The 14,996-nt window shown below is 46.6% G+C and overlaps 1 protein-coding gene across 2 annotated transcripts in view; it reads right to left on the minus strand.

Moving 5' to 3' along the window:
- The window catches only part of LOC123756151 (UDP-glycosyltransferase UGT5), a 121,601-nt gene extending 111,489 nt beyond the window's left edge, over positions 1-10,112 (minus strand). The window contains exon 1 of one of the 2 annotated variants that reach the window (XM_045739212.2): positions 9,897-10,112. In XM_045739212.2, coding sequence (XP_045595168.1) covers positions 9,897-9,920 — 24 coding nt within the window. In that variant the 5' untranslated portion in view covers positions 9,921-10,112. The remainder of the gene's footprint in view (positions 1-9,896) is intronic. The other variant, XM_045739213.2, reaches the window with a different exon arrangement.
- Positions 10,113-14,996: the final 4,884 nt, after the last annotated feature.

Genomic DNA, 14,996 nt, shown 5'->3' on the forward strand with positions numbered 1-14,996 from the left:
TGTTTCCTTCGTATGATATGACATTATGCATTCATGTTTGCAAAGTTAAAAAACCTACCATACTTTGTGTGAGGGAATGAAAATTCCCTCAGCTAGTTTTTCTAGTTTTCTAGATTAGGCTAGAGTCACTCTAGGGACTCTAGACAAGACGTTTTCAAACTACATACACTTGTGTGGTGTTGGATGAAAGCTTATGCTAAGGACCATCGTTTAAGACTAGCCAGAGGTCTGTGACTGCTCTGTAGAGAGAGTTACAGAATTTATCCTGTTTCTGTGAAACGGGATTGGAGAGAGAGTGGTATGAGAGGGTACTTGACTCGCCAACGGTTTTAGAGGTGGGGGGGGGGGACAGAGGGGTGAAAATTGCCTCCCCCACCATATGAGTATGGCGCCACTGTCATAGGCCTCCCCTTCCTTGTGACGTCATGGGACGCCTCATGGTGAGGGCAGCTGTGATTCGTCTAGGCACCTCAGCCTCGTGGAGAGTTTTAGGCGCAACCGGCTGTAATTGGAAGCGGCATGAGGGGTTGTGCCGGCTTTGTGCTGATTGGTCAAGACAAGGTAGGGGGAAGATGAGCATTTGTGTTTCCCTATGCCCGCCAAAATCTTCAGTCTAAGCTGGGCGGCGAGCTGAAGAGAAGGTGACTGGGTGGGGGTGGCGGCTGCCACCTCCACCACCGTTAATCGCTGTGTCATCCTTATCGGGTTCGAGTATCCTGTATATGTTAACGGACAATTGGTGGAACAAGGGCAGGGCCTCCTAGTGTAATTGTGGTGATATTACATTCCCCTGTTGGACTTTGAATTCCACCTTGCTGTGTCCGCCATGTGGTGACGCCGGCCATTATCACCCCCGGTGTACGAGCGAGGCATGCTCTGGTATGTTGTGGGTGTGGGTGCTCTCCCATCCACGTTGTGTATGCCTGTGGCCAGCCAGCCAGCCTGTGGCAACCGCCATGTGCGCGCCACGCCGCTCAGTGGCAAGACTGTGGGGCCAAGTGATGGCCACACCCTGGCCACCCCGCGCGCCACCTCAGCCCGGGTGGGGCGCTGTGATGCCCCGCGCTACTCCGTGGCCACCCCTTGGGGCCACGCGGTGGCCACATGCCCTGGACACCCTAGGGCCACACCTAGTCGATGCACGTGGAGCGAGCTAGGTGTTCTTCAGCCAGTGAGGTAGTGACCGGGGAAATGAATGTAATGAGAGTGGAAATCGTGAGTATAATTGTTACAGTGTCTCAGGACTGTTGTTAATTCCGGTAACAGCTATGTTGTCCCATAGCGCCTGCCAGGTGAGGGAAGCAGCTGAGAGACCGCTGTCTGTACTGACGTCCAGGTATCTGTTTGTGATGCACCTGGAGATGGATGTTGTACACAGTACCACATGCAGATGTATATAGATATATGTTGTGTGTAGACTGGCTCGAGTATGTAACCGGTCAGTGTAGAGATTTACCATGTAAGTGATCATTGTTCTGTCGATTCAATATATATCGTTCAGAGTCTAGATTAATGCCATGTTGCCGCATGTTAATTATATCATTGCAGAGGTAGGCAGGCAAGTGTTGTAGGGTTATCAGTGGATACCTTGAGGTCTGTATAATTATGTATAATTTATCTAGTGATACAATTTTCATTGATTAAGTGAATGCCATTTCCATGTGTTTTTATTTGCATGTATATATATATATATATATATATATATATATATATATATATATATATATATATATATATATATATATATATATATATATATATATATATATATATATATATACGGTGTTGTGTGGAGTCAGCAGATGGGATTGCTGATTGATTGCCTAATGATGTCATTAGCTGTGGGGTATGCTGACGGCATCATTATGTTGTAGGTTTGGGCAGTGTTGTAACCAGGTATACGTAATATTACTGCCCCTAGGAGCTGTGTTGAGGATTTAAGGAGGTCCTTAGGTGATTATTCAGGGAAATTCACAGTACTTAATGAGAGCAAGCAATTGATTAGTGTAACCTAATTATGAAAATTAGTGCCAGCTGTCCGCATAGCGACGGTGTTTTATATTAACGTAAATTGTCTTGCTGAAGTTGTTTTTTTTGTTTTTTTTCCATGCAAAGCATGCAAATTAAATACAATAAAAACAACACAGAAAACAGAACAGAACAAATTAAAACAACAGACCACCGGCCAGAAGGGCCGACAGCACAGCACAACAAAACACAAACATGATAAATGCATAGAAAAATACAGCATACATCAAGGCACAAAACATAATTCAATGGCAAACAAGCAAGCACAGTAACATCACAAAACAGAACCTTCATAAAACAAAACATACATCAAGAGGCATAACAGGAAACATAACAGGACAATCACAATACATTCCAACAGGTACATACAACAGGTAAAGCAATATGAAAAACACCAGTGCAAACGTACAGCACAGAAACAATACAGGAATAAAAACACTCACACCAAACCATCCGCCCCACAACAAACAAAGGGCGAGGCCAAAATGAACAATAATAATAAACAAGCAAACCACGCAAACCAGAAAACAAACAGGTACAAACACAACAACATACATGCACTGGCCTGAAGGACCGAGAATAAAACACAACATAAAGTACATCAAGAAACATAACAAGGCACTTCGCACAGCACCCAACAAGCCAAGAATACCAACAAAAACAACAACTACAGTAACATGAAATCAGTGTACATATTTGCCTGGGAACATATCTGGTGAAAACCGCACATTGAACACCTCCCAAAGCAGCCACGTTGTCCAGGAGGCGTGACCTAACACCGGCTGCGCCATGTGAACCGGAACCTCGGCAACAAACACCCGCAGACATGGAACCCACACGGTGTCCCTCCGGACGCGAGTAACCGCCACCCTATCCCATACACCCGGAACCCGCCCTCCAGAAAAGTCCTCCGGCCGTTCAAGCAGCAGGAACTCGGCAACCTGGGCCTCCAGGTCCTCAATGCACAACACCGCACGAGGGGGCTCGACAGAGGGCTCAACAGAGGGCACCACCACAGGGGCAACAGCGGCCACGGGCACACCACCAGACGACTGCAGGGAATCATGGCGGAGCGGATCCTTACGTAAAGTCACCACCAGGCCACGCCCAGCACCAGCATCCACACCATCCCTGGCAGCAGAAGCCACCACACCCCATAGCGGAAAGCCCCCGGGCGGGGAAGAAACAGAAGACACACCCGAGACACGGGCATCAGCACCAGCAGGCACATGAACCTCCGCCACCACCAACCGCGGAGACAACGACTCAGCCGGATCCACGCCGTCAACACTTGAAGACCCACAGTCACTAAAGATCCTAACATCAGCCCAGGCCATAGACGAACGCCTGGAACGTTTGGGCTCCGGCCGGATATCGTCAGAGCTGGAAGCAGATCCAGTGGCACGGGCACCACTAGCCGAACGAACCGACGCCCGACGCAGAACAGCAGCAGCCTCTACCACAGGGGGAACCGGACCACACACAGTAGGAGGCTCCGCAGCCACCCCAGCACCCAGCACAGGAGGGACCTGAGGGGAGGACGCAGGGCCAGGTTCCACTGCCGAAGACGAGGAAGCCGACGGCGACGCTCCACAGGGATCACCAGGAAGGTCCATGGGAACGGCAGGGCCAGAGACATGGTCAGAAGGAACATTCGACAGCACCGCAACACCCGAAGGAGGGTCTGCGACAACCGGGGAAACGTCGGGTGACGCTGGGGAAGCCTCAGCAGCGAACGGGACGCTCATCTCCTCACCCCTGGAGTCCTCCTCCAGAGGGAGCGTCGGGAAATCCTCCTCACGGAACAAGTTCACAGGAGCGACCGGATCAGCAGTACACCCGGCAGCCTGATGCCCCAACAAGCCACACCAGAAGCAAGTACGGGGTTGCCGGGCATAAAACACCCGCACGTAGTACCCCAACAGCCGGACAGAGGATGGTATGTCCGACCTCAGTCGCATCCCGAGGGTCCGAATGTTGGTCTTCACACCCGAATACGTGCCAGACGACAGTGAGTTCATCCGCACACTGATGACGGAGCCGTACCTCTGGAAGAATAGCCGGAGGAGAGTCTCAGGAAACTCCATGGGGACGCCATGAACACTGACGTACGTCACAGCACCACAACGATCTGAAATGGTCACAGACCCGGTGCCGTCCTATAGCTGCAAAGTACATCCCTCGTACCTCCGTAGGAAAGCATGGTACATCGCCTCACCCACAAACCTGATAATGACACGGTGAGCAGTGACCAGCTCAATGCCATATATACGTCCCCAATCGGGACACGAAGCATATCACTCAAGACCACGTCCACCAGCGGGCAACCAGTACGGCCAGTAAACTCCAATCCAATGGAGTTTAACCGCACGACAGCGGGAATAGGGCCGCCCATCACAAAACACGCCACGTCCCCACCACCAGGAACAGCAGGGAAGGTGGAGACACCCACACCCCCCTTCTGGCGAAAACGTTAATCACCCCAAAACTGTCAGAGCAGGCAAACGACACGTCCACACTGCTTGGCAGCCCACAGGCGACTCACAGTACTTAATGAGAGCAAGCAATTGATAAGTATAACCTAATTATGAAAATTAGTGCCAGCTGTCCGCGTAGCGACGGTGTTTTATATTAACGTAAATTGTCTTGCTGAAGTAGTAGTGATTGCACACAGTAGTCCCTTGCAACTGTTGCAAGATTAGAGGGGGCAGTAATGTAGATATACTTTTGTTGTTGCCTAACCGTGTGTCATTATTGTGTGGGTACAGTAATTGGCGTGTTGCAGAAGCTGCAACCATATGTGGGCTGTGTATTTATGTTGTTATACATGCCACTGTAAGTGTGACCTATGTAACCTGGTGTTTGTATTCTTTAAGTTGTGTTGAGGACTTAAGGATTCAGTGAGTTAATTGTGGGAATTAACTGTATAAGTGGTTGCACATTACTTGATGAGTGAGAGAGCTGTTAAAAGGGAACAGTACTGAGATTGTTGAGATACGTTTCTGGTGCAATTAATTGTCCATGTGACAACTAATTGACCACTCTAGCTAATTATGTAATTAGCATTCACATCATGAATTCACATAGTGGGAGAGGAACTGTCAGAGTCTGTCAGTATTTGTGTTAACGTAATTTGCTCGAGACTAATTACCTTTCAGGGGTATGGCAATTAGTGGGTCATGTTATTTCGTTACCTTGAGGTGCTTCCGGGGCTTAGTGTCCCCGCGGCCCGGTCGTCGACCAGGCCTCCTGGTTGCTGGACTGATCAACCAGGCTGTTGGACGCGGCTGCTCGCAGCCTGACGTATGAGTCACAGCCTGGTTGATCAGGTATCCTTTGGAGGTGCTTATCCAGTTCTCTCTTGAACATTGTGAAGGGTCGGCCAGTTATGCCCCTTATGTGGAGTGGAAGCGTGTTGAACAGTCTCGGGCCTCTGATGTTGATAGAGTTCTCTCTCAGAGTACCTGTTGCACCTCTGTTTTTCAACGGGGGTATTCTGCACATCCTGCCATGCCTCCTGGTCTCATGTGATGTTATTTCCGTGTGCAGGTTTGGGACCAGCCCCTCAAATATTTTCCACGTGTAAATTATTATGTATCTCTCCCGCCTGCGCTCAAGGGAGTACAGATTTAGGCTCTTTAGTCGGTCCCAGTAATTTAGATGTTTTACTGAGTGGATTCTAGCAGTAAAGGATCTCTGCACGCTCTCCAGGTCAGCAATTTCTCCAGCTTTGAAAGGGGCTGTCATTGTGCAGCAGTACTCCACTCTAGAGAGCACAAGCGTTTTGAAAAGTATTATCATCGGTATAGCATCTCTAGTGTGAAAAGTTCTTGTTATCCAACCTGTCATTTTTCTTGCAGTTGTGACGGCTACTTTATTGTGTTCTTTAAAGGTAAGGTCTTCCGACATGAGTACACCCAGATCCTTTACATTGCCTTTTCGTTCTATGTTATGATTTGCCTGAGTTTTGTACGTGGTTTCTGTTTATATATTTTCAATTTTTTCGTAGCGCATGAGCTGGAACTTATCTTCGTTAAACACCATATTATTTTCTGTAGCCCATAGAAAGACCTGATCTACATCTGATTGGAGGTTTGCCGTGTCCTCTATGTTGCCTACTCTCATGAAAATCCTAGTGTCATCTGCAAAGGATGATACAGTGCTATAGGTTGTGTTCTGGTCAATGTCCGATATGAGGATGAGAAGTAGTGGAGTAATTAACGTCAGAGGTCTTGATGACTCAGATGACTCGGTAAAGCGAGGTCATGGAGCTAGCATAACTCGTTATATTAATCATATCCTGTCCGATGACAGTGGATTAAGATGCACTTTTGTTAATTAGTGGAGTAATTAACTCCTCGTTCGTGAATTCACAGTGTTTGATGAGACCTGCTTAGGCAGTGCGGAGTGAGACGTATTTATGTATGATTAATTATCGATCCTGGTGACAGTTAATTAATTGCTCGGGGTTAATTAGGGTAATTAACACTCATTAAGTAAATTTTGACATAGACTGTTGAGAAGCTATCAGGTTAGTGGTAGGCTTAGTTAACGTAACTCGATGGGGATTTAATTAGTGATCCGTTTCACATTAATTAGGAATTACTCACTGAATACTTGCAAGGAGTCAAGTGTGATGTAATGTAAGAGAGACTTTGAATTATTGTTAACAAGATGACTTGTGTTAAGGGATTAACGACAAGTCATTAACAATCATTAACAGACAAGTGTTGATGATTAACGTAGTACTTTGTTGCTGACTGCTGTGATCAGTCAATTAACGTAATTAATCACATAATCAATTTTGTAATTGATTAAGGCAATTTCTTTTGTTTATCGTCTGGTGACCGAGAGTAAAGTAACTTACGGATTACTGGAGCTGTGTCTCAGAATACCACCTTGCCTGGCTTTGTTCACTGTTTACAGTGCAACTTCTTGCAGGGAATTGCAAAGAGTGTTCACATTAGGTTGTGATAGGGGGGGGGTCACTGTTGGACTACCCGCCTAGTTACGTGGGTCTCTCCTGTAGGGTTGGAGGACCCGTAAGATTGTGATTATAGTATCTGTTCACCGTGAAGCCGTGACAATATTGATTGCAAGCTTGTGTCATCAGTGGGCATCCATCATTGTTCAGTTAGTTCATGTAATCAGCCCGCAGTGCGAGGGGCTGTTGAATAGCTGTGTTGCAAGTGCCACTTGATAGACAATAACGTAACGAATCACTCTCTGTGGTGTAACTTAGTCTGTGATTTTTTTTCGATTTGCAATATTGCGTCATCAGTGGGCACACCTGTGTTCAGGTTAGTTCAGTATGCAGCCACACAGCAAGGGTTGCTATTTAGCTGTTTGTTATACTGCCACTGGATGGACATTAACGTAACGTAAACTCGATGTTGTAGTAGTTTAGTCTCTTGTTATTAATAAATTATTTATTTTATAGAAAATGGTCTTTGATGTCAACCCTTCAACCATTCGTTTCCACCCATGTTCTGTTTTATACGATTGGTGTTGATGTGATCTTTTGAAATGACGGCTGTTCTTGGGAATTCCAATTCCAATTCATCACCACATCAAATACAAATATTTGATTGTGAGAACCCGTCGGTTACCCTTTATTGGTTTTAACGTCTTGTTTAATTAGGAGGAGCCAGCGGCCTATTGTGGACAGGTTTTCACCTCTAGTGGTGGAAGCCTGGCGGTTTGCTCCCGCTTTTCCTTTTTCTATTGCACTCATGCTTATCTGCCGTGAGCAGTTCTTAAAACTTGAGGTCCACCTCCTAAGGGAGGTAGGCGTAGAAAAAACTCTCACACTTTGCTTGTAATTAGCTAGATGAGGAATACCTGGAGGCTGGCAGGCCGCACATGCCTGCCCATGGTGGCAGGCCGCACATGCCTGCCCATGGTGGCAGGCCGCACATGCCTGCCCATGGTGGCAGGCCGCACATGCCTGCCCATGGTGGCAGGCCGCACATGCCTGCCCATGGTGGCAGGCCGCACATGCCTGCCCATGGTGGCAGGCCGCACATGCCTGCCCATGGTGGCAGGCCGCACATGCCTGCCCATGGTGGCTGGCAGCACATATGCCTGCCCATGGTGGCTGGCAGCACCTGCCTGCCCATGGTGGCTGGCCGCACCTGCTTGCCCATGGTTGCTGACCGCACCTGCTTGCCCATGGTGGCTGGCCGCACCTGCTTGCCCATGGTGGCTGGCCGCACCTGCTTGCCCATGGTGGCTGGCCGCACCTGCTTGCCCATGGTGGCTGACCGCACCTACCTGCCCATGACTAACCCTCACCTCCCTCCCCCTGGTGCACTTCACCCACACTAGGGGTGAAAGGGAGTGGAGAGAGAGTGAAAGGGAGGTGATTGATTTGGAGAAGGAAGAGAGAGAGAGAGAGAGAGAGAGAGAGAGAGAGAGAGAGAGAGAGAGAGAGAGAGAGAGAGAGAGAGAGAGAGAGAGAGAGAGAGAGAGAGAGAGAGAGAGAGGGGGAGGGAGGGAGGGAGGGAGGGAGGGAGGGAGTGTGTGTAGGAGTAATAGTAGAGTAGAGATGTTGGGAAGAGTGAGGAATAGTACGAGAGCTATGGGGAGGAAGGTGGAAAGGAGGGAGGGAGAGTTTAGAGAAAGGAAGAAGAGTGGGAAGACTGGGCCAGAAGGAAACAGGGGAGGAAGCGAGACTCTGGTAACTCCAGGCTCCTCATTTAGTCAATAAGTAAATCAGTACTGATAACTCGATAAGCGGAGATAAGGCTATTTTGGTCGCACTAACGTCATCTGACACTGGGTTGGATCCTCATATAACGTCCCTCTGGAGCTGGTTCGGTCCCCAGTAAATGTCCTCCGTCAAGACGTTGGAAACCGACAAAATGTTCTGTGGCAAGAGGATCGAACCCTCCTCAAAGAAAGTTTTCACATATCACTTGGAACATTCCTCGGAGACTGATGGTAATGGAAGTGTTTTGTGGATATATTTAAGTATAAGATAATTCCCCAGGAAATGAGAAACGAAGTAGTTGTTGAAACGCTCCATACCCCAAGGTAGTAGCTGACAGGCTCCATACCCAGAAGTAAAGTGAATACCAGGAGAGATCTCTAACTCGTATGACTACTTACCCAGAGGTAAGTACCAAGAGAGAGCTCTAACTCGTATGACTACTTACCCAGAGGTAAGTACCAAGAGAGAGCTCTAACTCGCATGACTACTTACCCAGAGGTAAGTACCAAGAGAGAGCTCTAACTCGTATGACTACTTACCCAGAGGTAAGTACCAAGAGAGAGCTCTAACTCGTATGACTACTTACCCAGAGGTAAGTACCAAGAGAGATCTCTAACTAGTATGACTACTTACCCAGAGGTAAGTACCAAGAGAGAGCTCTAACTCGTATGACTACTTACCCAGAGGTAAGTACCAAGAGAGAGCTCTAACTCGTATGACTACTTACCCAGAGGTAAGTACCAAGAGAGAGCTCTAACTCGTATGACTACTTACCCAGAGGTAAGTACCAAGAGAGAGCTCTAACTCGTATGACTACTTACCCAGAGGTAAGTACCAAGAGAGATCTCTAACTAGTATGACTACTTACCCAGAGGTAAGTACCAAGAGAGAGCTCTAACTCGTATGACTACTTACCCAGAGGTAAGTACCAAGAGAGAGCTCTAACTCGTATGACTACTTACCCAGAGGTAAGTACCAAGAGAGAGCTCTAACTCGTATGACTACTTACCCAGAGGTAAGTACCAAGAGAGAGCTCTAACTCGTATGACTACAAACCAAAGAAAACATTAACTATGCTCCAGGTTATAAGAGTAAAGAGATGTTGATGCGTCCCCCACAGTGTGTTGGTGACAGAGGGAAGGTGGTCATCACTTACTGGTAATCCACAATGGAACATCATCGCGGGACAATACTCTTGCAATTCTTCTCTTCGGGTGAATAATTAAATCACAGCGAGATGTGATGTCACTCACATGTGTGTGAGTGAAGAACACTCATGTGATGAGGTGTAGAAGAGGTCGACACTGAGGATGAGGTGTATTATACCACACACTTCCCTCCACACACTAAACACACTGACCAGCGGCCTCACTTGTTCGCTTATCTCACCAAGTGCTTCACCTTATCAAGAGTTTACTCTTCATCTAATTGTATCATGTGATGCTTTCTCACTTGACCTTTGTTTCTCACCAAACATTGTTGATGTAGATCATCAAAAAAATTGTAGTTTTATTAACCGGAGCAGACGAGCAAGAGATTGTGGATGAGAACACGTGAGGTAAGATAGACCAGAGTATATGTAGAGCCTCACCCTTGATCAGTTGTCAAGTGTGGCCAAGGCGGGCCACTTTGTGGCTGCGTGTAGCAGTAGAGTCACACCCTTTGTCCAGTTGTCAAGTGTGGCCAAGGCGGGCCACCTGGTCCCTGCTGGGCGCTCTTTAACCTCCTCATCCTTCTCTGCAGTTCAGTCAAGCTCCTCATTCATGTTCACTTTATTAGAGAAAGTAAATTAAGTGTTCTAAATCTTTCTCATTCGGAATGTTTGTAATTCCTTGGGAGAATGTTGTCATCCTTCTTTGTACGAGCTCAAGTGAGTCTTACTGGGACCTGAAGGACCAAGACGTTCACAGCTGAAGTATGATATTAGATGTCTTAATGATAACGCTTCAAAAAATAAATCTCATTATCTTATTTCCTTTATTTCTTCATTTAAGCATAAATTTCTCGTGTTAAGATTCCTGCCAATCATGACTCCCAGATTATTTTCGCAGATTTCGTACTTTCAGCATTGTCTAGATATATGCAACACTGTGTTGCATTTGTGTTCTATAGAACATACATGAACACTGAGACAGTGTTCTGTGTCGCTATACTGCTGTCCACGTCATCAAGGCGAACATAGACAATAAGTTACAAACAACAGAAGAGGTTCATTTTACCCAAATACATTTTTAACATAAAATAAATTCAAAGAAGTTTCATAAATCATCCGGGATATAAGCTGTAATACCGGGAATTGTCGGTATATGATTATCAAGCCTGGTTTAGTCAATGTAAAATTGGGTATTTGATATCAGCTCCGTCGGTTGAACAAACCATTTGCCGAAGTGTTCAGTGTGATCCTCTCTCACCTTCCTGTTGACCTGCGTGTTCCCAGTACTGGCTTACTGTTCATCCTTCTCCCAGTCACAGTGTTCAGTTTTTTATTATTATTTTCTACCACAGACGTGGCCACACGTTTACAATGCTAACCAGCATATATACAATTTCTTCTGTCTCTCATGGTCAGGGTTTGAGATCTGTTAAACATATAGTTCAGGGATTTTTTGAACAATCAACCACAAAAGGTGATTGAAGTGCTTTTAAAATGATAAGCTAATCTACATACATAAATACATAGAAACACAGATTTACGTCTGCTCTACATAAAGTGTTCGATGTGTCTTTTACATAGCGTCATTGATGTGCATTTACAAAGGTTAAATGTAATTCTGATCAGCTTCCACATATACTTTATACACATACATATACATATAGTTGTGTGTTTTCCGTAGTGTTGGATGGACCTGGGTCGGGAGCTCCTGGGTCACTAGTGAAGTGGGAGGGATAATCAAGCTACTTCAAAGTGAAAAAGTGTATACGAGTGAATGAAAAAGTTGGAATCTGACTCAAACCATAAGGAAGTGAAGAAAAATAGTAGAAATAGCGTAATTGAAAATAGGTGTTAAACGCATTGCGGCAGTGTGGAGAAGGGTGGAGTAGACCTCAGCTGACTGTGACCTCACAGCCTAAACGTGACCTCACCCTGGCCGCAACTCTTACTACACCGCGTGGGGACTCACTCACCTGTATTGAGTTAGCAGATTAGTAAGGTACTTGGGATGCCTGTGGGTAAGGTTGTTACAGCAATGACTAGATCAGGAAGGGCACCAAGGTCCAGCAGTATTATGATTGAAAAAGAGGACAGGCTTGTGGAAAAGCTGATAGGAAAATTTGTAGAGAAGAGGGATGTTTGGATAGATGATCTAATCAATGGGATTAAAAGTGAGATCTTTAATAAAATACAGGATGAGGTTCAGAGACAAAAACATGAGCTGATGGACTACATACAGGAAGAAATCAGAAAGAGCAGGGTAGCATGGGAGAGTGAAATAACTAGTCTTGCAACTGAATTTGGCAGGAATAAGGGAAGCATGGCAAGGGAAGGGGGGTCCTGGGAGATGGAGTAGTGAGTGTGGGAGGGGTGGGGGTTAGCCAGGGAGAGGCGACCAACATGACCCTTCACTGAGGAGGAGGTCAATCATAATCCATGAATAACTTGAAGCCAAGGCATCATCGAGGCAGCAAAGGATGGAGATTGAATATTTTGAGTTACAGGGGATCTTGAGAGATATCAGAGCCGAGATGGCCGGGAATGAGGTGGAAATACACCGACACATTGGGCCTTACATCTGTAATAAGAAACGACCTGTCCAGGTATAGTTCACTAACAAAGAGGCAGTGGATTACATACTGCAACACAAACACTTACTCAGTGGTAAGTGAGGGAAAGATTTTCTCCTCTTACACAAGGGAAAGAGGAGAAAATACACCGAGCCTATTAGACCTGATTTTCACCCAGAACGTAGAAGACATCGAGAATTAGAAACATGAAATACCTCTAGGGGCCAGCGACACAATGGTCGCTGTCCCCTAGAGGCCCCTCACAATGGCAAACCTAGTATTATTCTTCCTTTCCTTAAACCAGGACAGTACCCATCCCAGCCTGCGTCATACAGACCTATTTCCTTACTATCATACCTCAGTAAAGTCATGGAAAGGCTAGTACATAGCCTTGAGTAAAATAACATTATACCATCACTCGAAGCTGGTTTCGACTGCAATGCTCCACACTTGATCAAATATTCTACCTTGAACACGAAATCCGCACCTCTCTCAGAACCAGTAAATTTTGTATTGTTCTCTACCTAGACCTTAAAGGAGGTCTCATACTTGCCTCCTGGCAAAGCTTGCACGTTTAGGCGTACAGGGAAGATTACTTTTATGGTTACAGTCCTATCTTACAAACAGGACCTCTAAAGTCTATACAAGGTGAGTTTTCCGATGGCATCCCAATACAAATGGATGTCCCGCAAGGCTCCATACTAAGCCAAACCCATTTTGCTGCATTCTTAGAAGATTTGCCTAACACCCATCCTGTTCACCTCTCAGCATACGCTGACGACTTAACATTGACAATGCCCTACCTAATACAGTCTCAACAATGCAAACAACACTTGACCACCTCATAGATTGGACTCAACAATGGGGCCCTTCAAGTTAGTACTACCAAAATCTGTTATCAGATTTTCACTAATAAAAGACTTGCTCATTGGCATGCACTTAGACTCGCCCTCACTTACCTGGAAAGCACACATTCAACACCTTAAACAGACGACACAACCCCGACTCGCCATACTGAAAGCCCTCACTGGCACCACCTGGGGAGCACACCATAAAATCCTGCCCCGTTTCTATACAACCTACATTCGCAGCCAACTAGACTATTGTTGCCAAGCATATGCGTCGGGTGCGCCTACTAACCTACAGAGCCTCGAGGTCATCCAAAACAATGCCATGCGACTTATATGTGGCGCAATGCGTTCCACTCCTATCCTCAGACTTTACGGGAAAAAGGGCCTCACAAGCTTAGCCACCAGACGAGACATAATGTGTGCCAACTATCTGTAACTCTGTACTACTGCTCACCAGACACACCCATACAGATAAAAAATTAACCCAACAGTTAACCCACATAACCTCCACTTCCCATCCAATCACTCGCAACGTTTCCTCACACGGGCTACAAATAACTTCAATATAGACCTCTCTCTACTCCAAAACTCGGAAACCCAACTTACTGTTCCCCCTATTCCACCTTGGCTTTATACAACTCCTAATACATCAATACAACTCGAAGACAACATTCCAAAGTCTGCACGAAACTCAGCCATAGCCTCAGTCTTTGTCTCAACAATGAAAAATTGCTGCCCAATTACCACAGCGATTTATACAGATGGGTCTTGCATCATCAAAAACAACGTACCGTCGGTCACTAGCGCTGTATGGATACCGGAATACCATTACCGTCCCGTCAAGCAGGGATGGCGGTTATCAAACCAACTATCTGTTTTCACAGCTGAATTATATGCTTTATGTCAAGCTCTGCAAATAATCACATTACCAGTCGGGATATATACAATCTGCAATGACTTCAAGAGTGCGAATCAAGCAATTATGTACTCTTCAACAACATGCAAGGAGTTTGTTTACCCATGTCTTCAACTTCTTCATGAACATTGGCCAGAGGGTGCGGACGTCGGGCTAAAGCAGCCAGTCGTCGTTTGCCGTTGCTGCGTGGTGATTGACTGTTGTGGGTGTGGAGCGCTTACTAGCCGGGGATCCGGTTGGCGGTATGGAGGTAGGCGGTGGTGGCCGTATTCGACGGGTAGATACTGTACGGCTGGATTTTTCTGGTGCAGTGGACTGGCCCATTGTGGAGATTGCTCTCCTGGACGTGCTCCGTGTCAACGTCTCTGATCTCCTGGGGCTAAAAAGGATATCGCCTACCCGTGTGGCGGTGTCATTTGCCACGTCGCTGCTTTACCAGGAGTTTGTGGCTCGCTGGGATGCATGCTCGCTTCCTCTTCCTGCTTCGGCTGTGACTGTGGAGATCTCGGATCCCTGGGGACCCTTGACTTTTGTGAGTGTTCACGGTGTGCCGGTGACCTTCCCCGAGGCGGAGCTTATGTCGGTATTTACGCGGTTTGGTGCAGTGGTGAAACACCGGTTCACCACTTTGAGTGCGGGCCGGCTGAAAGGGGTCCGTCTGGGCGCTCGTACGCTTGTCTTGCGGGTTACGAGCCCTATTCCTTCCAGGGTTTCGTTTCGTGGGCTTTCTCTGCGGATATTTTATCAGGATCAAACACGAACCTGT

This window comes from Procambarus clarkii, chromosome 36, assembly GCF_040958095.1.
Source record: "Procambarus clarkii isolate CNS0578487 chromosome 36, FALCON_Pclarkii_2.0, whole genome shotgun sequence".
Lineage (NCBI taxonomy): Eukaryota > Metazoa > Arthropoda > Malacostraca > Decapoda > Cambaridae > Procambarus > Procambarus clarkii.